We start from the raw sequence: 25610 nt of genomic DNA, 5'->3' as shown, positions 1-25610 counted from the left end.
CAACCTGAGTTTCCCAGGTGTTTATCAGTTGTCTCCCAGTATGCCCAAAAAGCATGTGTGAAGGTGAAAAGTAATTTTTATGAGTGCAGATTTTTTTCCACAAGAAAATAATAAATTTAACATTGCGTTAGTGTCAGTTTCTAGTGAGGATATAAAATTATAATTACTATCCCCTATCATTTCATTTGGATTGAGGACTGAGTTAGTTTTCAGGGGTGTTGGCTGTTGGTTTTGAATTCTTGTTACTGCTTAAAGCAGGTCCTTAAAAATTGATATGTGTGGGCTATTGCTTAAGAAATAATGTGATCGTGTTTGAACATTGATATAATGGTTAACTCCCCTACACTCTAATAAATGTGTTATCTCTTTCTTCCCACCCTTTTTTTTTTTTTGGTAGGTCCTCCAGTAGTCTGACCTGAGTGGGTTAGTACTCCAGAGGAACTAGCAGACCAACTTGGTCAGAAGGTTCAGGAAGCTGTTGGAGAAGTTTGGGATTTCCCACCAGGATGAGTATGATTGGCTGTGATTTTAGGTTAGTTTTTGTAGATCTTTGGGTAGTATTTGTATTTTACTTCATGGAATAGAGGTGGGGGGATATATTTCCATTCTGTAATTGAGCTACTTTGATTTCTTTCATTGTTTGGATCTGATGTGGCATTGGCTGCTTCTCTTGTTATTGTTTAAATGAAGTCCGTCTGTATGTGATTTTTAAATCACTTAAAGCTCCATTCAAAAAAATAAAGTTGTAAGATATTATGTCTAATCAATTCTTTATCAAAGAGTTATGAAAAAATCAAACATACAGAAATCAGATAGTATAATGATCCCCCTGTGTATCCATCACCAGTTTTAACAGTTACTGGCTTGTAGCCATTCTGCTTCATCTGTACTTCTACCTACTGTCCCCATCTATTATTTTGAAATAAACCCCTGCTGTCATATTTTTACTTGCAAAATATTTATATGCCTGAAAGAGAACTTGCTCCTTTAACATAACCTCAAAAACCATTATCACAACTCAAAAAATTAACAGTGATTTTTGAAGATATCAGAAATGAAGCTAATGTTCATATTTTAGTTTGAATTAGGGTCCAAAGAAAATCCATTTATCACAAAGGTGGAGATGTATATTTCTTAAATCTATTTTAATCTGCAGGCTCTCTACCTTTTTTTCTTCTGATTTTTGAAGAAATTGTTGTGCAACTTCCCTCACATTTGGTGATTGTATCCCAGCAGTGGTATCTAACACGTTCTTAGTAAGTTAAAGACCTTGGAGGACCCCTATTATAATGGAACAAAAGCAGTAATCTCCTCTATCCTAGTTGGAGTTGATACTGCTGGCCTAGGCACTATCCCAAAATAACTAGTCATGGATTCCCTTTTCTGTGGCAGAGTCTGATTTAATTGATACCTGACCTTGGTTCCATGTCTTGGCCCTGCTTACTGCTCCACATGAAAAGTAGGCCTCCTTATGGAAGAAGCTAATGTTTCCTAGATAATGACCTAAGTGTGCCTTTGGGATTTTTCATGGTTTCAATTTCCTTAGGTGGTTTAGTTATTTTTATACTATCTTACAATGTTGCTTTTTATTCTTTTGATGTTGGTATCTCAGCTGCTCTGACCCATAACTTCTAAGCTGTTAAGCCTTAGTGATGAGTTCTTCGGCTGCTATAATAGTTTTTGAAATAGCAGTACTAACCAGTTTTTGAGAGCTTCTGCTCGCATCCTGATTTTCAGCTATTAATACGCAACCATAGTTTTTCTGTTGTTAGTTTTCATTTTCTTTCTTTTGGAAATGGTGATCAACAGCACAAAGTCCTTTAAACTGTTCATTTCTTTCCAGGTGTAGAATTGGTTATCTTGGGATCTACTGTATGTCCCTTCCATAGCCAAAACCTGGGGATGGAAGTTGGACATAAGCACAAATATGGACAGAGCAAGGCCACTTGAGCCTACCTTTAAAATGAGAGTGATTCCAAGTTGAAGGACAGGGTAGAGATCATGAATGAAAGTTTTTGAGGTATTTAGATAAAAATATGATTTTTGAATCACCAGTGCTATGGATCATAAGTTCAGGCTTTTCAGTTCATTAATGGAGAAATCAGATCGCTAGTTGAAAAGTGACTGTTTAAAGAAGTGATTTCTTGGGAATTCCAGTGAAGTCCATTCATTTAACAAAAAAATTTTGAGTGTGTTGGATATCATGGTTAGATATTTACTCCTGTCTTCAGTTTTCTGTAGTTATTAGAAGTTTGAACAAGGTCACTTACACCTTCTAATCCAGAGTTTTGAATCTGGGATAACTAGATTTTTGGAACAGAGTTTTATGCAGTAGGCATTTCAGTATTTGAATTGTTTCCAGGGTTCTTAACAGCTACAAGTTTATAATGGAAATGCTGTTGGTTTTTTCTCTTTTGTTGTGTTTTCAGCCATGGCTTCAAAGTATTATTGAAATATCAAACTTGGTTGCTTTGAAAATGTTTGCCTTTCACATTCAGGGTTACCTTTCCTGCTGTTAAATTGTTAAAATTTGCTGTGTAGCCGTAACCATATTAGGCTGCTTTACAGTGGTCTCACTATCTATAAGGTTGATAGTCCCAAGTGCTTGGGCTCTGGGTGTTTTGATGTATTGTTCTCTGACTTGTTTCCTCAATGACTGGTTACCAGATGTTTATATGTTAATGTCAGGGATAATTCAGCTCAGAAGATTCTTTGGAAGCTCTCTCATTTGTTGTGTCATAGGGGTTGAGTTGCTAAAACTTGATGTACTTGTTAACCAGCTTGGTCTTCTGGTTATAGAAATGTTTTCAGATAGTGTGAAAGAGTGGCTCTCTGTGACTAAAACAACTGTAGGTTTTGTTTTGGCTGTTAATATTGAACATTTTCACATTTTAGTGCCCTTAAAAAGTTTTTAATCATTTGGCTTTAAAAATTACAGTGGTGACATGGATTGATCCCAGGATGTGATTTTATAGAAAGTTGGGATTTGTTTTAGGTTTTAATGAATATTATATGAAGATCAGTATTGTAGAAGATTCAGTCTGGATTGCTGATTGGACTAGAGGAATGTGAAAGTTCTTTTTCAACCCCTAGATTCTGACTGTACAGTGACTAAAAGGGACTAGGAGTAGGGAGATTCAAATTATTCTGAAATGACCTTGTAGTATAATCATTTAGATTTTAAAGATTGGTAAATGTGAACATAACTGCTGTGAATTTATGTGCCATATTTAGCATAATCCAGATTTTAAATCCTTATAATTAGATATCTGAGATAATTGCTCTGGAAATACTGGGATATATTGTATTTGATTGCTGCTTATGTTTTGGAATGCTTTTGGAAGATTGCTTTTTTTTTTAAGATTTTATTTATTTATTTGACAGACAGAGATTGGAAGCAGGCTCTCTGCCGAGCAGAGAGCCCGACGCGGGGCTCGATCCCAGGATTCTGGGATCATGACCTGAGCCGAAGGCAGAGGCTTTAACCCACTGAGCCACCCAGGTGCCCCTGGAAGATTGCTTTTTTAATGACAGCATTATTTGCTGTGATTATTTGCCTGTGTTTTTAGTGAGACATATTTCTCCTGGTCTTTGCATTTTTTTCTTCTACTAATTCTTCATTATTGCATTCTGCCAGTTGAGTTCTTATGGGTGGAAAGATCTTTCAGCATAGTGATTAAGAACATGGACTCTGGAACCAGACTCTCTAGATTCAAGTTCTGACTTCATTTTTTACCATTTGTCATCTTGCACAAACTATTTAACCTCTGTGCCACAGTTCTTAATCTGTAAAATGCTAATAGTATTACCTACTTCATAGGGTTTTGGAGTTTAGCTGAGTTAATGCATATAAAGTGCTTAGAACAGTAGCTCTGAAACTTTTGGGAATGTCAGAATTACCTAGAGGGCTTGTTCAAACAGATTGCTGAACTCCAACCCCAGAGCTTCCTATCCTATAGGTCTGGGAGGGGCCTGAGAATTTGCATTTCCAGCAAGTTCCTAGGAGATGCAGATGTTGATGGTCAGGGAATCAGTTGGAATAGAACAGTGCTTTGCAGAGTGTTAACTTTTTTTTTTCCTGGACTGTTTTCTCAGTCCCTGAGTAAAACACTTCACTTTCCAGTGCTGTTTAGTACTGCTTTGAGATATAAGCAGTTTTGAAATCCCTTGTTGCATTGGTTCTCAAAATGTGGTCCCCAGATCGACAGCAGCAGCAGCAGCAGCATCTGGGAACTTGTCAGAAGTGCAAATTCTTGGGCTCCACCCCAGGCTTTATTTTAAACGTGTGTCTTGGCTTAACAGGGGTGTCTTAGACTTTTTAAAAACAGTTTTATTGAGGGACGCCTGGGTGGCTCAGTTGGTTAAGCAGCTGCCTTCGGCTCAGGTCATGATCCCAGCGTCCTGGGATCGAGTCCCACATCGGGCTCCTTGCTCCGCAGGGAGCCTGCTTCTCCCTCTGCCACTCTGTCTGCCTGTGCTCACTCTCTCTCTCTTTCTCTGACAAATAAATAAATAAAATCTTAAAAAAAACAAACAAACAAACAAAAAAAAAAACAGTTTTATTGAGATACAATTCCCATGCCATACGATTTGCCGACTTGAAGCATACAGTGATTTTTGATGTGTCTCAGTTGTACAGCCATTACCACATCATTTTTAAAACATTTTCATCACCCCTAAAGGAAACCCAGTACCCATTAATAGTGACTCCCCTTCTCTCTCCCAACCACCCCAGCCTTTGGCAACCACTAATTACTTTATATTTCTATGATTTGCCTAGTCTGAGCATCTCATACAAATAGAATCATATCATACATAAGCAGCTTTAATGTGAATATAGTGTTTTCCTTTTATTGTAACAAATAGAATACAGATAGGGGAAACCACCCATAAACAAGTTTACAGTTTAATAAATTAAGGCAAACACTTTTGTTACCATTACCCAACTCAAGAAATAGGACTTTGCCTGTTAAACCATTAAGTCTTTCCATGTGCTCATCCCAGTCACAGCATCTTCCCTCTCCAGAAGGTGTCTACTCTTCTGACTTTATAGTCATCTCTTGTATTGTTCTGGTTTTATCATCCAGGTGTGCACCCCTGAACAGTATAATTTGCTTTGTCTACTTTTTAAAACTTGATGTATTTTAAATACCTTTAACTTCCCTTTCTTTCTTTTCCTTATACTATATCTGTTGAATAACTTAGGCCGTTTGACCTGTGGAGTTTCCCACAGACTGAATTTGCTTATCGCATACTCAGTACAGTTATTACATGTTCGTCCTCTGTATTTCCTGCAAATTAACAGTGGATCCAGAGGCTTTTATAAATTCAGGTTCATGTCCTTTGGCAAGAATTGGCAGTGGTGTGTTTATGCACAACATTCATTAAGTTGTAATGACGTCTTATTTTTTTATATTAACAGCCATTTCTGCCTAAAGCTTAGATGGATTAGTTTATTGGAAATATCAAAATGGTGATGTTCTAGCTCTGTCATTTTGTTTTTGTGTATTAGGTGGAATAATTTTATAAGGTTACTCAGTGATATAGTTTGTATAAGAAGGGTAGGATAAATGCTGAATTTTTAATTTTTTTTCTGGCCACTTAATAGTTCTGTCACATTGGGCAAGTTAACCTATCCGTTGTCTCATCTGGGGAAAATGCTTTATTTGTGGGGTTATTGGGGTTAAGTGGGGGAATTTTGGTTGTTAGTATACTCTGTGTGGTCAGCAGATGGTCATTTCTTTAACAAACTATTTCACCTAGCCTCTTCAACAGCTCAGAGATGGGCAGTCATGGTGGTGAAATGATGGCCAGGTAGCAAAGCCTATCTGGACCCTTCAGCTCTGTGTTGGGATCATCAGTGGCGGGGAAGAAAGGGGTTTATACTTTGGTCATTTTGGGGTGGACTGTCTGGCCTGAGATAAGTGGGTGTCACCAGAGTAGTTTTTCACTTTGCCAAGCATTAGGAGTCAAGTTCATACCCTCTAAAGGGTCATATCTACTTCTGTGGTGATGTGTAATACATTGGTTGCCTTGATCTCCTTTCATCTACATAGCCCCCTACTGTTCAACTTTGTTCTGTTCAAGGTTCTGCTGTAACCTTAGTAACCTTAACCCATAATGAGTCTTCCTAATAGTCATCAGTATTACCACTGTTAATATACTTGAGTAGCACCGTATCTAGCAGGTTAGAAAAGAGGTAAATATTATCCCTTTTAACATTTTATATATATTATCAGAAGTATAACACATGGCACATAGTAAGTGCTCAATAAATTTTAAAACCATTTTAAAAAAATTAATATGTCTTTTTCCCTCACATCGTAAGCTCTTTTTAGTTCAGTAACCATTTACTGAGTGTTCTTAAGTTCAAGGAGCTAGGGACATAAAATGAATGAGAGTTGGTTTCTTCACTTGAGAAACTCACAGTCCATTTAAGGACTGAGACAATGTTTAAAGTTCCTTAGCATTTTCCTTTATGTTGTCACTTTTCCACCTGCTTTGTCCATGTGTGATATAACCTGGCTGTTAGCTCTGTATCCCCAGCCTTTGAGATTGCTGATCTGTGTGAAAGCCTGCAGTCGTCTTCTATGAATAGAGGGTAATATCAAGAAAAACCTTTGGGCCAAGGTCGGATTTCAAAGTGGCACATGTGGTTGACACTAAAATATCGGTTTATGGTCTTCAGATGGACCTATAAACTGATTTTCAGTCTCTATCCAATTGCTTTAACTTTCTTCCTTTTGTCCTCTCCCTCCCCCATATCATTCCCCAAGATGTTTGCTACGTAGAGGGTCCTATACCCAATTAGTGATTTATAAAGTATGTAAAGAGACAGCTGAACTTCTTATAAACTAGGATTTGTGTGTGCCTCATATTTCATTCTCACCTATGAAATGGTAATCAAAAAGCCTACTTCATAAGTTGCTGTGAGCATTAAAGTGAGATGATATATTACTTAAAATGTTTAAATTATACAGTATACTACAAAGTTTTGGCCATTGTAATTTACATAAAATAAATACTTAATAGCTGTGTTACTTGGGGCAAATTATTTCATCACTGAGCTAGTTTCCTCATCCTTTAAATGAAGGTGATGATAACTCATTCTCTCAACAAATATTTGAGGACATACTCAATAATGCCAGATACTGGAAATTCAAAGATAAGCAACTAGGGAGTGGAGGGTAGCATGGTCTACTAGGGGAGGGAGACTTGTAAATCTTGGTCAAAGGGATTAGTACAATGAGGAGGAGTGAACAAAATGTGCAATAGCAGTTTATAGGAGGGCTTCAGCGAATGTAACCCAGAATTTTGTGGGGCTTAAACAAGATACATGAAAAGTACATCATGATCTCAAAAAATGCTTTATAAAAATGAAGTTAGTTAATGTATCCCAAATGAATCAGTAGCCTCAACCAGTATTTCATTTCTTAACAAGACTTGTGCTTTAGGTGTGTTTATTTCTTTAAGCTGGATTTTATGAGTTCCTCTAGGGTGTTATCTGCTCCTATAATAGGGTATTCTGAAAGTACTACTTGCATCTGAAAGGCTTTTTTTCACCCACTTTTATAATTTTCTAGTTTCTGTTACTGAATTAATTTAGGAAAAACTAGAAAATGTGTTCTTATTTTGGGAAAAGATTCCTACTCCCACAAAAATATTCAGTCATCATTAACATCTTGGTTGGTGTGTTCCTGTCTTAATGATAAGAGTAACATTTTAAAAATAAAAGCAGTAGAAAATTAAGGACAGGCTTTTCCCAGAATAGGAACTAAAACTGTCTGGTAACAAGAAAAGATACTCAAACTAAATACTAGAAATGCAAATTAAAATGAGATATTTTTTAACCATTAGATTGGCAAAAAATAATTAGATAATAACAGGTTATAGCAAAAATACAGGGAAGAGTATGGTCTTAGAATACTGCCCACAAGTGGTTTAAGTTAATACAGCTATTTATGTGAAGATATTTGGCAAGCTGTAAGATAGTATGTACTATATGGTGCTATTTATATATTAAAAACTAGGGTAAACTGATTTTTTGGAAGGAGTGGTCAAGAGGAACTTTTGCTTTTTCTGTAATTGCATTTCTTTTTCTGAGAAACTTAAAATACACTGAAGAATACAGAGAATAATAAAACAAAACCCTTAGCCTACCCCCCTCTCCTCATGAACTGATAACTTTAACATTTATTTTTGCCTCCAGTCTTTCAGTGGGGGGGTATGATATGAGGGGAAATTCTTAAGTACTTTAACTCGGTATTCCCCTTCCCACTGCGATCTTTGCCATATATTGTGAGAATGGTATAAATTACTCATGTAAGTAGAAATTTAAACTGTGATGTTCACACAGCAGTTTATTACTTGTGTGGAATTGTTTACATACTTACTTAGTTTGTAAAATCATTTAATAAGAATGCTTTGGGAGTGGGCCTTTAGTCATTTGTTCATTTTATTGTAGTTTTTGTTTGAAAATGTTTTCCTGACTTTATTTTTAAGTAATGTTTCTCAGGATTATAGCAGTATATATGGTTTATTTTTGAAAACATACACAAATAAGCACAGAAATCTCCTGCCATTCAGATAAATACTGTTAGTATGCTGGTACACAATATATTCTTCCAAGGCTTTTCTTTATCCCTGTGTAGCATAAGCATACTTTCTCTCCCTAAAACTTTACTCTTTAAAAATGTAATTCATAACCTTCCCTCCAACTTTTTATTGTGAAAATTTTCAAACATAAAAATGCTGAAAGAATAGCACATTGAGCATCTGTATATCACTGGCTATATCCAACAATAGTTAAAATTTGCCATATTTGATATATGTGTACATATATGTGTTTAATTTTTCTGAAGCATATGAAGTAACAGTGACATTTCATCCTTAAAAAAAAGTGACATTTCATCCTTAAGTCCTTCGGCCTGCATGTCTTAATAAGGACCTACAATATCTACAATACTGTTTATCACACCTAGAAAATTTGTTCTTTACCTTGATATCTAAATAGCCAGTCCGTAGTCACATTTCCTCAGTTGTCCCTAAATTGTCTTTTTTTTAAGCTGTTTCTCCAAACCAATATAAAAATGGTATTTTTAAATTTGTTGTTACCACTTTATTGATCTCTGTTCCCTGTCATAATGTATTATGACAACATAATACTTCTCATGGCTGTATTATTTTCTGTGGTGTACATGATTTATCATTTATTAACCAGTTTCCTATTTTCAGACCTGTAAGTCCTAGTTTTCCATGATCTTTAAAGAATGCTTCCTAGCAGACAGTAGGCCATTTGGTAAGTAAGTATTGAATAAAGGAAAGAAGCTTAAGAACATCTGAATGAGATGTCTTTGTGACATTATGTTTACCTCCTTAAGAAATTTCTAGAACTGGAATGCAAAAATATAAAAGGCTTTGGATACTTACTATCAAATTGCCCTTTACAAGGACTGTCCTACATTATTCACAATGGTGAGTTTAGTGTAATCCATGTTGATTTACAGTATGATAGCACCTCAGGGTAAGCCTTGATACGTTAGTGTTAGAGAAGAGCTTAAACCTGGACAGATCCAGTATCATTGCTATAGATGGCTCTCTCCTTACATCTGTATGTACTGCTGTATTTTGTAGGGGCTGGCTTGACTCTTCCAACCTATGGTGCCTTGTAGTCTTTTGACCTAATCTGGGGCTCCATTTCCCTGCTACTCACATTTCCTTGAGTGTCGTGGCAAGACCATCCTTAAAAGTATAATCCGGAGGGATGTAGATATCACTTGAAGACAACCTTTTACATAGATCTTACATAGATTTTTGCTTTTTAAAAGTAAAGTCAGACTGCCTGCATAGTTAATTCCAATCTCTACCTCTAGCAAAACAAATGACCAGTGGCTTTAAAATGGCACTCTTCTCCATGTCCCCAACAGAAGAGCTGAATAAGAGTCTGTATTTGATATTACCGTATTCATACTTTATAGACCTGGATTAGGGGAAATGATTTGTCCAAGATAACAAAGGTTGCTGGTTAGTGGTAGAGTTGGGCATTGAATCCAGGTTAACCTAGTCCAGTGTTTTCAGTATGCTGTACTGTAATCTGTTTCTAAATGTGCCAGCAGATGTCACCCATAGAAGCGCAGAATAAGAAAGTTACCCCCCGGGGCGCCTGAGTGGCTCAGTGGGTTAAAGCCTCTGCCTTCAGCTCAGGTCATGATCTCAGGGTCCTGGGATCGAGCCCCACATCGGGCTCTCTGCTCAGCAGGGAGCCTGCTTACCCCTCTCTCTCTGCCTGCCTGCTTGTGATCTCTCTCTCTGTCAAATAAATAAATAAAATCTTTAAAAAAAAAAAGTTACCCCCCAAAATGGGGAAATTTTAGGGGAGTAGAAAGGTAAATGAGAAGTCCCCCAAAAAGCTCAGTTTCTTTGCCCTTTTGACTATGGCTGTTACTTTTCAACACAGGGTCAATTTTGAGCTCTTTCATGGGACATTTCAATTTGGCCATGGGTTTTTGTGCATATTTATGGATGCCATAAGCCTGTAGCTAGGACCGAATTTCCTGTTCATAAAACTTTCAAATTAAAGTGTTATTTTATAAACCCATCTTTTTTTTCCCCCAAGCCCATCTATATATCCCTTCTCAGTTGTTTTAAATTATGGAAGTGTTTCCTGTTAAAGATTCAAACAAAATAAACATTTTAGTTAAAAATTAGTCTCCCCCCTCCCCAGATGATAGTCTTGTTTTATTCATACCACATTTCAAAAATCTGTTGACAGTTCGTATATATTCTTCTGTATCTTTTAGCATTTACATACTGTGCTTCTCCGTTTATGTCCTATGTATATTTTTATATGTTAAAACATATAGCTCAACTCCATTCTTTTTAATGGTGCTTTGCATTTCAAAGCATGGATCTCCTATAATTTAATCATTCCCTATTTGTTGATCCTTAGAAGTAGAGTTCTTTCTGGGTCAAAGGGTGGTACCATTTAAATTTTTGATGGATACTGCCAAAGTGACCTCCAGAAAGGCTATATTGAATTGCCATTCATACCAGCAGTGTCTGTCAGTGCCCTTTTCTCTACCTATATCTGCCAATACAAGATAATCTTTTCAACTTTAACCAGTCTGATGAATGAGAAATAGCATCTCCTTGCTTTGATTGGAATTTCTTTATTATTAGAGAGGATGAGCAAATGTTAGTATCTTCTGCAGATTGCAAGTTTGCGGTCTTTTACTTGGTTTTCAATCAGATTATTTGTTTTACTGAGTTTTGGGAGTTGTTTGTATATTAGAAATACCAACTCTTTCTGTATCCTTTTAAAAATATTTTCTGTGTTTATGGTTTGGAATTTTTGTGTAGCCAAATCTTCCCTTTTTCTTTCCTTTATGGTTTCTAGGTTGTGTATCTTTCTTGGAAGATCTTTTAACAAGATTACAAGAATATTTATCTGCATTATTTTCAAATACTTTTATAGTTTAGCTTTTTATGTTTAAGTAATGGTGTGAAGTAGGTGTGTGCTTTTATTTTTGTCCAGATGGTTAACCAGTAGTCCTGTTTTGGGAAAGACTATTTGATTTTTAAACATAAAATCAGCTTAAAACTGAATTATTTGGAAAAATGTAGTTTGTTAAAACAAAAGTTGGAATTTGTGCCAAGTAGAAAACAGACTTGGTTACTTTTTGGTCTTTAGTTTTTGAGAATAATTCCAGTTGTTCACGTTTAATACTTAACATTTGTCTTGAACTGAAGGCAAAGTGTTAGAGACAGTGCTTTGAGAGATTTTAGTTCTTTTATTTTACGTGTTTGAAGCTCAGATTGTCCTAAGGTCACAAAGTCAGTTGGTGGCAGGGAACTAGAGTACCTATGCATACTGTTCTTTCATTTTCAGCAAACATCTTTCATGTTATAGATATAAATGTTTTAAAGCAGCAGATTGTTCACATTGTTTAGTTTATTTAAAGAACATTGGAAATGAGTATGTGCCAGGCTGTGTTTGTGTGTGTGTGGTGCTGTTAAATTTATGGAGCCAGTTTTGTCTATATGTTGGGACATACTTTTTTCCTAAAAGCATTGTTTTAAAGTTTTCTTGTCAATGAATTAATTTTAGCCTCATAAAAAACCTGTGAAGTTGGAGTTATTTCATGTTGAAAGGAATTTGCTGCCATGTTGATAATTGCCGTAATTACTACTGTTATTTAAATCATGTAGAAGAATCTTGGTGTCTTCTGCATTCCAGATTCATTTCAACCAGCTCAGAATAGCTCAGATACACTTAAAATCTCTTGATTCTTAAGTTGTATGGCCAAGACAGTATTTAGTGGCCTGTTTAACCTTTGGAGAACTATAACTTGAGAAGGAGATCCAGAACTTCCCAGTCTCATCATCAAAGTTGAGTTTGACTTTTTGGTTCATGTCATTACTTTAAAGCTAACAGTTTCAATACATGCTTTATGTTCTTTCATATGCAGATAACATGTAGAAAGTTTGAAAAAACCAGCCCTTGTTTGCTTTTGGGGTGTGTGTGTGTGTGTGTGTGTGTGTGTGTAATATCTGGCATAAGAATGCTGCCCTTAAATTAATCTGGGGCTAAAAGAAATGGAACAAATAATAATATGGCTTACTCATTGCCAGACATAGTCCCTTGAGGTGGACTGTGTTGTTTATTTTATGGAGGTTACTGACTCAGTGAGGCATAGTAACTTGTCTAAGATCATACAGCTAATAAATGGAATTTAAGCCCATTTGCGTCCCAACTCCCAAGCCTTTCCACTATGCTGTTGTCCTCTACTTCATTTTGACTTTCTTCCAGTTGTATTCCTCAATCTCTGCCTTTAAAATAAATTATTCACAATATACGGTGCAAGTAAATACATTACTAAGGTCTCTTATGTTCTCCCCATACGGATTTATCTTTCGTCAGAATATTTTAAGGCATTAAAACCTAGCTTTTAGGGCGCCTGGGTGGCTCAGTTGTTAAGCGTCTGCCTTCAGCTCAGGTAGTGATCCTAAGATCCTGGGATCAAGCCCCACATCGGGCTCCCCCCTTGGTGGGAAGCTTACTTCCCCCCTCCCACTCCCCCTGCTTGTGTTCCCTCTCTCACTGTCTCTCTCTGTCAAATAAATAAGATCTTTAAAAAAGAAACTAGCTTTTATTTAGAAATACACTTAATCTAGGCTTTTTATAGAAGGTTTGGGCCTTTTCTGCCTTTCTTCAGGATACAGACTAGAGGATTTTATCCAGGAATACAGAATTCTCTCTTATACAGAGGTTTAATCTGCGTATTTCTTCTTAAACCCAGGGATATGAGATAATTGGAGCTGAATAATGCAAAAGGGTTGGAATTCTGTTTCTTTGGTTTCCTGTACTATCTTTATTATATTTGACAGTAGCCTATCATGTGACTTTAGGGGAAATACCATATGCCTGTGTTTCATAAGTGAAAGTGAAAACATTGTAGTCACTAAGTACTAAGCAGTCTTGGAAATCTTCCTGTGGGGTGATGGTTCCTACTGTTGCAGGTCGTGGATCACTTTAAGAAGCCACTGAAAGCTATCAACTGTTTTTTCAGAAAAATTCCGACGTACGCAAAAATTTTCCGTAGAACTTCAGAATTTTTATGGAAATCCCTCAGTATAGGACAAGAAATCTATAAAGATTTCTTCACATGCTTTAAAAGGATGTCCAAATTGCTATGTATGTATTTTTCTGGACTAAAGCACTATGCCCAAAAAGTGAAACTGGGCTAATTGTTTCAGTTTTGCTAACAGTGTACTCTGTTTTATGCAACTTGAATCTCTAAAATCCAAAATTTTAAAAAAAGCAGGAGGATTATGTTTGGTGTTCTATAAGGATTTATTTTATGTATTTTGTTGATCTCTTGTAATTGCGTTTGCAGCTTTGCTTAGGCCACTAGGAAGTTGCAATTTGATTGTGTACTGTAATTTGATTGTGTTTTGTGTATTGACTTTTCATTGCTTTTATACTATCATTGCTTCTAGTTTTCCGTTTTCCTCTAATTTACGTTTCTGAATACCTGGCTATCTCATAGCACCCTTCGCAATGCCCTGCATATAGTGTGTCCATACCTATATGTTGATTGGAAAAATGCAGATTGAATGAATTTTATAAATTGGTTTTGTCAGTTGGAAATTTCACCAAGAGTCTGTGACTTGGATTTTTAAGCTTCCTTAAACGTTTACTGGATAGTCATTCATTCATTCATCTACTAAGTGACAGTTCCTGTGCTGGTGACAGGAGTGCAAAGATAAATAGACACAGTCCCACTTATGCAGAACTCACCCTAGTGTTGAGACTGATAGGTAAATAAAGAAGTGTGTTGATTGAGGGTATATGCAGGACACAGTTGGAGGGGGCACAAAGGAGGGAGTGATCGATTTTTCTCTGAGGGAGAGGATAGCTGAAAAGGCCTCATTGAGGTGACATTTAAGCTGAGCTCCAGGGGATATGCAGAGAGCAGCCATTTTAGCAGAAAGCGCAATCTGAGTCAAAGTATTTGAAGTCTTGAGTGTTAGGGGAACTGTAAAAAGCCTCACGTGGTTAAAGTATGTGGGGAGCCAAGGGGAATATTATGTAATGCTGTGGCCCTGGTAAGAGAGGTAAGCAGGTACCAGGTCCTAGAGGTCTTGGATGCTGGATTAGGTAAGGAGTTTGCACTTGATAATGTAGGTAGATTTTGAGTTTGAGGGAAATTGTTCTGGTAGTAATGTGAAGGATGGAATGGAGGGATCTGGCAGGATAAAGTCTTAATTTAAAATACTTTAATTTATGATATTTTCAAAACTATACAAAAGTTAGAGGATAGTATAATGGAACCCCAGTATACCTGATACCCAGCCTCAACAGTTAACGACACATGGCTATTCTTGCTTTATTTATACCCATTCTATCCCTGTTCTCTTTTTTAAGATTTCATTTATTTGACAACACATGTGCACAAGCTGGGAGAGCAGCAGGCAGAGGGAGAGGGAGAAGCAGGCCCCCCGGGGCTTGATCCTAGGACCCTGCTGGGATCATGACCTGATCTCGAAGGTAGCCGCTTAACCGACTGAGCCACCCAGGCACCCCCTCTCCCCCAGTCTCTTAAAGAAAATTCCTCAGTGAGTCACAAATAGGCAAAGGATAATTAGTATCTAATAAAGTGGCTCTCAAGTCTGGCTGTGCAGCTATATCACCTATACAGTTTGAAGAAAAAAAGTTCCCACCTCCTATTTACTAAGTCAGATATTTGTATAACCATACATTTTTAGTTTTTGAAATAAGGCTCAGGTGACTTTGCACAGTCAGGGTTGAGAACTCTGCATTTAGTTTTTAAGTAAATTATTTTGAAGGTAATTTTTAAGTAGGTTGATTTTTCTGGCAAATATGTTTTTCCTGAGCTCACTAAATGTTGCCTGTGGCACTTCTGGGTGAAGTTCACCTATTAGAAAGTGGTAGGCTTTTCTGTGGTTAAGTTCTTGACATTAGTTTGAATAAAGAGTATTAGTTTAAAGGCTCGTGTCTTCATTTTCTGTTAGAGGTGGGCGAGACTGAAAAGGCAATTGCATCTTTGAAATTCGATGTGATGACATAGGGAATAACCATTGTTACAGTTGATCTTTTGCACCAAGTCCAGCCACAAGGAAGGAAGGAGATGGGAGACAGATTAGTCTTTGAGGGTAGATGAGGATTATTCCAGAGCACCAGTTGAAAATGTGTAGACAAGGAATCTCTTCCTCTCCTCCTTAATTTGCATAATTTTCATGTAGACATTGCTGCTTGTTTTTTTGTTGTTTGGAATGCTAAGAAGGGGCTACTTGGCATGCTGCCCTTTCCTTTCTACTGGCAAAACTGATCTACAACTTTGGTGAGTCCTATTTTGTTGCCTGATTCTTCTGATGCCAGTTTCTCTCTCTTAAGTAATTGGGAGTAATGACCTAAAGGGTAACTCCTGGATCTGCACCTTCCCAGGGCTGTAGGTAGAGCATATCTAGGGGATGTGTTCTTATACATCATTCTTACCTCCAGAGTCAGTGTTAGAGGTTTCAGATTCCTCCTTCTTGGTATCCCTGTAAGAGATTTTCTTTGAATATACTGCAGAGCAAGGAGAGTGAGGATACACACTTACCTGAGGTATAGTGTTTACAGATTTTGAAGGAGGCTCTATCAAGGTAATTCTGCAGATAATTCCCAGATTTGTCTTGGGTGAATAACGGCTGTTTTTTGGGGGGTTGCTTTATTATTGCATTTTACTATCAGTGCCCAATAAAATCTAGGTCAGCCATCCTCAGGGTCATATTTTATATGGCTCAAGGATAAGGATATTGGTGTCTAGGAGGGGGGTGGCAGGGTGGACTGTGCTTATAGACATTTTGTGTACTGTGGAATCATGGAGCAAATTTGGTTTTGTCCAGGTTTACCACTTACTGGGTATGTGGCTACTCTTGGACTTAGTAAGCTGGAAACAGTCTTCATCTTCAAGGATTAGAGATAATGCATAATTAGGTGGTAAGTAAATATTAGCCGTTGTTGTTATAATGACAGATGGGTTCTCTGAATATTTGTTGGATTGATATTAATGTAAACAATCAAACTAGGCTGGATGGAAATGTGTACCCTTTAAGAAATCAGTTAATGTGATGTCTGTGTCTCTGTAATCAAATAGTATATAGCAGAGTGGGTTTTAAGATTGTTTGCTGCTTCCTGAGATAATGGATGGTCTGGGCAGTTCTCACCTGAATTTTGTCTCAGACTTCATAGAGGCAGAGGCTTTTTGCCTTGTGGCATTTTGGAGTTTACTGTGCTCTGAAAACCTTTTTATGTAAAAACAGCCAAATTGGGGTGCCTGGGTGGCTCAGTGGGTTAAAAATGGCCAAATTGCTTTTCCATGATTTCAGTGGGAATTTTAGGCTGACTTTGATTCATCCACACTCCCATATGTGTTTGCAGCATTTCTTAATCTACCAATAATAAATCAGTAAATACTGAGTCCGTGCTATGTGCTAAACTTCAGGATTAAACAGCAGAAGGTATAGAAAAGAAGCTCCAAGAGCACTTAGCAGACTCTACTACAAGGCATTTGTTTAGATGACGCGTTCTTAATTTGATGCTGCATGCCATTTGGATTAGGGGTCCCTCTTTTCTACCTTAAGAAAAATTGTACAAAAGGAAAATTCTCATAAATGGATGTTTGATTATAGGAAGTTTGAAAGAACCTGAAAAGCATGAAGCATAAATTAAAACTGTGTTATCCTGCCACCTAGAGGCAACCACTGATAATGTATATTTTTTCCCTTCCCAGGTTTCTGGGGTTTTGTGTGTATGCTTGTTTTAAACTTCCTCACCCTGTGGCAAGCATTTTCTCATTAGTTGTCAGGGAAGTGATAGGTACAGGGTACAATGTAAGCATATACAGAGGGACACTCAGTCAAGTTTTAAGAGATTAGGGAGAGGATTGTCCTAATTCTGGTTAGTATTTGTGCTTTCAAAACCCACAGGGGCGCCTGGGTGGCTCAGTGGGTTGAGCCTGTGCCTTCGGCTCGGGTCATGATCTCGAGGTCCTGGGATCGAGTCCCAAATCGGGCTCTCTGCTCGGCGGTGGGCCTGCTTCCCCCTCCCCCTTCTGCCTGCCCCTCTGCCTACTTGTGATCTCTGTCAGGTAAATAAATAAATCTTTAAAAAAAAAAAAAACACCCATATGAGTGTTCATTATATTAAGGTGAAATAGAGGTTAAAGGGTCCCCTACCCTCAGCTTTCTTGGAATTTTCTTTCTGTTATCTCCTCTTTCCCTCTACCATTCAATGACCCTGTAATTCTCTGCTTGTATCTACAGACAGCATTTTCAGAAGAGTTTTCTACACATGCTGTCTGTATTGCCTCATTTTCCATTGATTCCCTGACTCACTCCATGGCTTCCCTTCCCATCACCCCACTGAAACTATTGGTGGTCAAATTATCTCTATTCCCAATTTCAGTGTACATTTTTCTGGACATAACTCATCTTAACATTGGACACAATTGGTCAGTCTTACCGTCTTTTGTCTTTCATGATACCATGATGAACTAGTTTTACTTCTACATCACCAAGCTCTCCTTTTCTGGGTTCTCCTCCTTTTTCTTACCTTTAAATGTTAGATCAAGTGGGAACTCAGTTCTGGGTCTCTTTCCTTCCTTCCTTTGTAAGTCATCATCTCCAGACCAATGGCTTCAAATACTGTCTATATACTGACAATCACATATTTTTATTCTCAGTTCATACTTCTTTCATGAACTTCATCCTGCATTTGCCTACCTATATCATGTGGTAGATGCTGTGCTAGATGGTGACAGCTTAACACTGTAGAAAATCAAACTAGTTACATTGATATTGGCTATGAGAGAAACAAGCAGGATAGTGTAATAGAAAAATAAGACTAGCTTTAGGTGAATTGCCCTGGGAAGCCACTTGGGCTCTTAAAAGTCAGTCCTCAAATGGAACTAGCTATGGGAAGAAATAGGAGTGTGAAGTAGAAGCATTCCAGTGGGAATAGCACTTGTAAAGGAACTTAGAGCATTCTAGAAAGTAAAGGGAAAGTAAAGTAAAGGGAAAGACTAAAGTAGTTGTGCCTAGAGGAGATTGGAGAGAGTTCTAGTAGCTAAATCATGCCAGGGCCCTGTGAGTCATGATTAGAGTTTGGATAGAGTTCTAGGAAGTCTGTTGAAAGGTTTTAAGCAAGGAAGTAACTGAGCTGATTTATGTTTTAAGAAGATTACTTTTGCTGCTCTCTGGAGAATGGATTGGATGAAAGTAAATGTGGAAGTGGGGAGATCAGTTATCCCTATTTCACAGTTGAGGAAACAGGAGTACACAAAGGCTGGTTTGTCCATGCTCATACAGTGAGTAAATGATATAGCAGGAATCCTAACCTGGGTTTCCTGATTTTGAGCCTGTATTCTGAATTGGTGCTTCTCAGACTTAAGATAATCACCTGAAGATCTCATTAAAATACAGATTGATTCCTCAGGTCTGGGTGGGCCTGAGATTCTGCATTTTTAATAATTCCCAGGTGATATCAGTGCTGCTGATCCTTCAACCATACTTGGAATTGTAAGGCTAGACTGCCGCTACACTCAACTTCTATTGAGCCAGATTTGGGAACTACAGGTGTCTTTTGCCCTTAAGCTGATTCAGTATTGAAAGTCATTCTAAATTTGATCAACTGAAGGTGATTACTACAAAGTGAGCTACCCTTTCAAGGGCGACTTCCCCTTAATATATTTTAAGTGAACACACTTGTCTTGTTTAAACCCTACAAAACCGAGATTCAAACCTCAAAGGTAAATGAAGTTAGGGGAAAAGGGGGAAGGGAAAAAAGTGGTTAATTAAATAGAAGTATTTAATTAATGTATAGCTATGGGTGGTGGTTCATAGTAATTCATTAATTTCCTTAAAGCTGATTTTTTTAACATAGGTTTAGGAAGAAATCTTTACTACATGTAAAGATTGTTTGGTGCTTAGAGTTCTGGTCTGACCCAACAAAGGCAGTAGGCCATTTCCAGGGATTTGTCTAGAACTGCCTTCTTTTTGTTAGAGGCTTTTTTATATAATGGGATTTTTACCCATTTAACTTCTAAACATTAGGTAGAACTCACTCCCTGGTTACTGTTCTGATCATTAGTGTGATTTGATGGTATCTCAGCTTCTTACCTTGTGCCCCAGCTTTCTCTTTTGCAATAATTTTTTGAACATAGGATCCAACAGTGTAGAAGAGTCTGTCACAAATCTATATTTTCATCTACAGGGATTTATTATAAAACTAGTAAATAAAGTAAAAAGCATGTTATGAAAGCATGGACTTGGGAACCAAAAAGGCCTGGATTTAGATCTTGGTGCCGGCATTTACTAGCTAGGCATAAGGTACTTAATTTCTCTGAGCCTCAGTTTTCTATCTGTAAATGGGGACAAAACTTGGCTTGAGAGGTGAGGATTGTATGAAAGACTATAATATGAAGCCCTTTGGGCAGCATGTTTCAAAGTTTGTTCTTTGGGATACTTAAAGGGGTGGGCTTTTAGTAAATAACATTTGGGAAAAAATGGTTTTGTGCCCTAATAAGTTTCCTTTACCCAAGATTTCTTGGAGCTATTAGTAATGTCAGTCAGCTACATGACTATCCTAAAGGAAGACAAATTCTGTTTTTAACATTTCCCAAATTGCTGGAACCTTGTCTTCCTTCCTGGAGCAGAATGCTCTAAAATGCTTTAGGAAACACAAACTCATTGCCTGGCTTGTAGTGAGTGCTCAAAAAATTCTTTCCTTCCCACTGCGAAACCAGCTTAGAGACTAACTAGGAACAGAAAAACTTTTGAATTTTCTTAATTGATGTCTCATGGACAGTAATAACCTTTTAAAAACTATAGATGTTTCTTGCAACAAAATTATAGAAACCAGATTAACATTGCACTTGTTAGGGGAACGTGTGTGTTCATTCATTTGTTTTGGCTTGGTTATTTAATTGGGTGCCTGTCATCTCAGTCTGTTTATGAAAAGTTTGGAGCCCAAACACTGGAAACGGAAAAAGCCAAATGTACTTGCTCTCCTTGAACCTTGACAGCTAGGCCTTGGGCTTAGGACCTACACCTGACGGATTAGATGCTCACACTTTTTGTGTCTAGAGCCGCTGATGCAAATAACCTGAGACCGTTCAGAAATCATTCTGCCACCAACAGTACCTTCCAGGCATCTAGAGTCTGGTGTTGACAGTAGAGGCACCCCCAACTAAGCTGTGGGAGTTTCTTGGGTATAGTTCAAGGCAGCATAGCTTCCTTGGTTCCTCCTGTTCTCTGAATGTGGATCTGTAGGACTTCCTATTGATTCCCTAAGCTGTTATCCTTCCAGTAAATCACTTTTCTGCTTTGGTCAGAGTCTGTTGTTCTCAACCCAGACCCTTGACTGGTACAGAATTTTCCAAGTCAAAACAGCTGTAGTTAAAGTGAGACACGTGTGAAGATTTGCCAGTACCTCATCTACACTTTCTTAAATCAGTGAAAGAGTTGGAGTTGTTTATTAATGCAAGTTAATCAGTGCTCTTATTTTGGAGGATAGTTTGGTTTTTTATTGTTGAATACTGAGGTTCTTTATATATTCTAGATAACTATATATAGCTTGCAGATATTTTCTCCCAGTGAGTTTTATACTTTCACATTTAAGTCTGTGATCCTTTTTTAAACTTTGAATTTTTTAAATTGAAATAACATGACATTATAATGGTTTCAGGTGTACAACAGTGATTTGATACTGTATCTGTTGTGAAATGATCATAGTAAGTCTAGTTAGAATTTTTTCTTAAGATGGAAACTTTAAAGGTCACTCTCTTAGCAATTTTCAAATATATAATACAATATTAACTATAGTCTCCATGCTCTGCATTATATCCCCATAACCTATTTGTTCTATAACTAAAAGTTTGTACCTTTTGACCCCTTTTAGCCATTTCACTCACCCCTACCTACCTCTGGCATCTACCAATCTGTTCTGTGAGTTCAGTGTTTTGGGACTTTTTTGTTTTTTTTCGTTTATTGAGACTCTGTATGTGAGACCATAAAGTATTTGTCTTCCTCTGACTTACTTCACTTAGCATAATGCCCTCAAGGTCCAGCCATTTGTGACAAACGGCAAGATTTCCTTCTTTCTTATGGCTAATATTCCTCTGTGTGTGTGTGTGTGTGTCCACTCATCCATCAATGGATAATTAGATTGCTTCCATATTTTGGCTGTTGTAAATAATGCAGTAAGCCTGGGGATGCATAGATCTTTTCAACTTAGTGTTTTCATTTCCTTTTGCTAAGTACCCAGAAATGGAATTGCTGGATCATATTTTAAATATTTCGAGGAATCGCCATAGTGTTTTCCCATATTGGCTGCACCAATTTACATTCACTCCAGCAGTGTACAGGGGTTCATTTTTCTCCACATTCTCACATGATTCATTCTGAATTAATTTTTATATAAAGTATGAGGCTTTCTTAGGCCAAAGTTTATCTTTGCCTAAAGATATCTATTTCTTTGGCACCATTTGTTGATGAAACTATTGTTTGAATTGCTTTTTTAACTTTGTCAAAAATCATTTGGGTAGGGGTGCCTGCGTGGCTCACTTGGTTAAGCGCCTGACTCTTGATCTTGGCTCAGGTCACAGTCTCAGGGTCTTGGGATTGAGCCCCATGTTTGGGCTCTGTGCTGGGCATGGAGCCTTTTTAAGGTTCCTTCTTTCTTTCTCCCCCTGTGCTCGCTCTCTCTAAAAAAATAAAAAAGAAAGAAAAGAAAAAAGGCAGTCTGGCATATTTGTAGGAGTCTGTTTCTTGAGTCTCTATTCTGATTCATGTATGTGTCTATCCCACCTCTCCAATACTATATAGACCGTCTTGATTACATATAGAGAAATTATATATGTAGGTCATGAAATTGGATAGAGTGATTCCTCCCTCTTTTTCAGAATTATTTTAGCTATTGTAGTTCCTTTGTCTTTCCATATACATTTTGAAGATTTATTTATTTTAGTGGGAGGGGCAGAGGGAGAGAGAGTCTTAAGAAGACTCTGTGCTGAGTGTGGAGCCTGATGGGGGCTTGATCCTATGACCCTTGAGATCACAACCTGAGCTGAAGCCAAGAGTCAGACACTGAATTGACTGTGCCACTCAGGCACCCCGTATATGTTTTAGAAAAATCTCTTTATTTACAGGAAAATTCTTGCTGGGCTTTGGACAGGATCTGCATTAAACCTGCATATGAATTTTGAGGGGAATTGACTTATTCGCTGTGTTGAGTCCTCTTAATCTAGAGCATAGTTTATCTCTTCATTTATTTAGCTTTGATTTTTTTTAATCAGCATTTTGTAGTTTTGAACATACAAGTCCTATACTTTGTTAGATTTATACCTAAGTATTTCAAGTTTTGTTTTAGCAATTGTGAGTGGTGGTGTAGTTTTAAAGTTTGGAGTTTATGTGTTCATTGCCAGTATATGGAAATGGATTGATTTGTGTATGTTTATCTTGGATCCTGAAACTTTACTGAGATCATTTTTTAGTTCTGGGAGGGGTTTTTTTGGGTACATTTGGGGGATTTTCCACTAGATAATCCTTTGTCATCTGCAAATAGGGAGTTTTATTTTTCCTTTCTGATCTGTATACCTGTTATTTTGTTTTCTTACCTTTTTAAAGTGGCTAGAACTTCCAACACTTTGTTGAATGAAAGTGGTGGAAATGGACATCTTTACCTTGTTCCTAATTTTGGAAGGAAGGCATTCAGTGATTTGGGGTATATGGTGTTGGGGCTGGCTGCTACTTCCTGCAGTAGAGGTAGTCTCAAAGCCTCCCAGCAAATGACTGCAGCCACAGTAGTGTGATAGCTGCTTGTTTTAGGTAATGTGTGAGTGTGAGTTTTGTGAGGAAAAAGCCACAACTGAATACAAGTAGCTCACTTACAGTTTCCACTAAATGAATCAGATTGTTGCCAGAATACCATTGGTCTTGTTTTAGATATTTGGAAGTTGTAGGCAGCAGGCATTTTGTTCATTTTCTTTTATATGAAGAGGTAATTTTTTAAAAAGTAATCTGGAATCCCGTATCCTAACGTGTGAACCATAGAGGGAAAACATTTTTTTATCTCTCCAAAAGCATTTTAGAATATACTTTGGATGTTTCACCAGTTCTTCCTGAGTGCCCATTGGTTAAATAGATGCCAACCATGTAGGCAAATATACTTTATTTCCACAATACTGAGTATGTTGGACTAATCTAGGCCAAAAGCCACCTGAAATTTATACTTGTGCTTGGTCAGCTTTATCTTATGACAGCCGTCATAATACACTGACGTTCAGTTACTGCTGTGTAGCAAATACATTATTAGTAGGAGAATCCTTGGTGTGTGAATAGCTTTCAGTTCACCTCTACTTCTGTCCGTGTGTCCTAGTTGCTAATGGGAGAAACCTGTATTTCTTCCTGTCCCTTGGTCAGAGCATCTTGAGGGACCTGTCTGCCATGAAGGATCATATAGGTTTATACTGTGGGTTGCCCACTTTTGTGCCTTCTAAATTAAATGGGTTTAGTAAAATGATTGTGTTCTGTGCTTAGAACATTTCTAGTGGGAGTCTTACACCTCATTTTCTAATTTAAAAATAAGGGTGTTGTGTTGCCTTTGTCCTTATAACACAACTAATATATTTTTATTGGTTAAAACAGTAAAAAGATACAGAGGTGAGTATACATAATCATTTTGGTTAGCAGTGAGTTAACATTTTGATGCATACCGCTTCTGAGCAGTTTAGACATAGGTTTATACTGTTTGTTTTATAACCTTTTTATTTCACGATGAACATCTTTTCGTTATATAATTGTGTGCAGTGTTTATAACAGTTGTGTAATATTTCATTTTAAACCAATCCTTTTTTGGATGTTTGGTCCTTTCCAATTTTTCACTATTACATATGGTCATACAGTATAGATTCCTGTGGTTAAATATTTGTGTACATCCTTATGATTTTCTTTGGATAAATTCCCAGAAGTGGAATTGCTAAATTTTCCAGAAAACTGCAAGGATACGGTGAATTTTTTCCATCCTGAGGTGTGTTAAAAACAGTGATCTTTTATTTTCAATTATGAGTTTGAGAGGTTTTGTTTTAAGAAAAGGGTTTTAATTTTGGCTTAAATTGATTACAGTCTTATGCAACATATGGATGTGGGCCAATTTTGTCTGGAAAGATTCCTTTTTCTTCCCTACCTCATAGCTGTGCCTCTGAGTTGGCATGGCGTCATAACTCCAGAGTTTTTGCTTTAAGCATTTTGCATGTTCTTCATTCTGTCTTGTTTATGTCAGTCATGTAGTGCTCAAGATTGCTAGTTCTCACTTTTTGGGGGAATTTCTTTTCAGGTCATAAAACGGAAAATCGAAAACATGAAAGTAGACAGGACTAAACTGAAAAAGACACCTACTGAGGCTGTAAGTATCCAGAAGTATGCTCTATTTTTTTCATTTCAGAAAAAAGTCCTAGCAGTCAGTTCAACCATAGTGATCTTCAAAATATGTCATCCCTTATATATACAAAGTGCAATAAAACAGCAAGGTGTCTTGAAACAGTCATATTTACTTTTGAACTTCCCTTGATTAAAAAAGTGAACAGGCGAGTCACCAGTGGAAATGAGCACTAAACTGTTCGTAGCTTTATGTACATAAAGTAGGCTCCCTGCTGCTGTCCTGTGCATTGGAAGGCAGTATGGTATAATGGAAAGAGCAGATGTGGATTCAGATTCTCTCTGTACTTGTGGGGTCTTTCTCAATTTTATTTTCTTGAAAATTAAAGTGGTAACACCTTTCTTAAGTAGATTTCTTGTGAGGCTGGTGTTGTAGCTTTTTTTAAATTATGGATTCTTAATCATACAGTTCAGCTTAACCTGTATTAACCTGTGTGTTGGGTGACCATGTCAATTGGTCCTGTGTTGGCAGTAGAAATCCCAGCTTTTAGTCCAGTATTCTGTCAGCTGGCTTAAACTGCATTTTGAGATTAAGAAAGTATTGCTGTGTTAAGACTCCTATAGATCCCATTATGCTGTAGTTCAAGGAGCACGAGCTTTGAAATTAGACA

General features: G+C 37.3%; 1 protein-coding gene across 1 annotated transcript in view; it reads left to right on the top strand.

Moving 5' to 3' along the window:
• HUWE1 (HECT, UBA and WWE domain containing E3 ubiquitin protein ligase 1) overlaps window positions 1-25610 on the top strand; it is a 176260-nt gene that overhangs the window by 5721 nt on the left and 144929 nt on the right. The window contains exons 3-4 of the mRNA XM_080795415.1: window positions 398-532; window positions 24899-24967. Of these exons, the coding sequence (XP_080651541.1) occupies window positions 24923-24967 (45 nt within the window). The 5' untranslated portion in view covers window positions 398-532; window positions 24899-24922. The remainder of the gene's footprint in view (window positions 1-397; window positions 533-24898; window positions 24968-25610) is intronic.

The sequence above is a fragment of the Martes martes genome (assembly GCF_963455335.1).
Source record: "Martes martes genome assembly, chromosome: X".
Lineage (NCBI taxonomy): Eukaryota > Metazoa > Chordata > Mammalia > Carnivora > Mustelidae > Martes > Martes martes.
The sequence above is the reverse complement of the archived record's forward strand: the minus strand, read 5'-3'. Positions and strand labels throughout refer to the sequence as shown.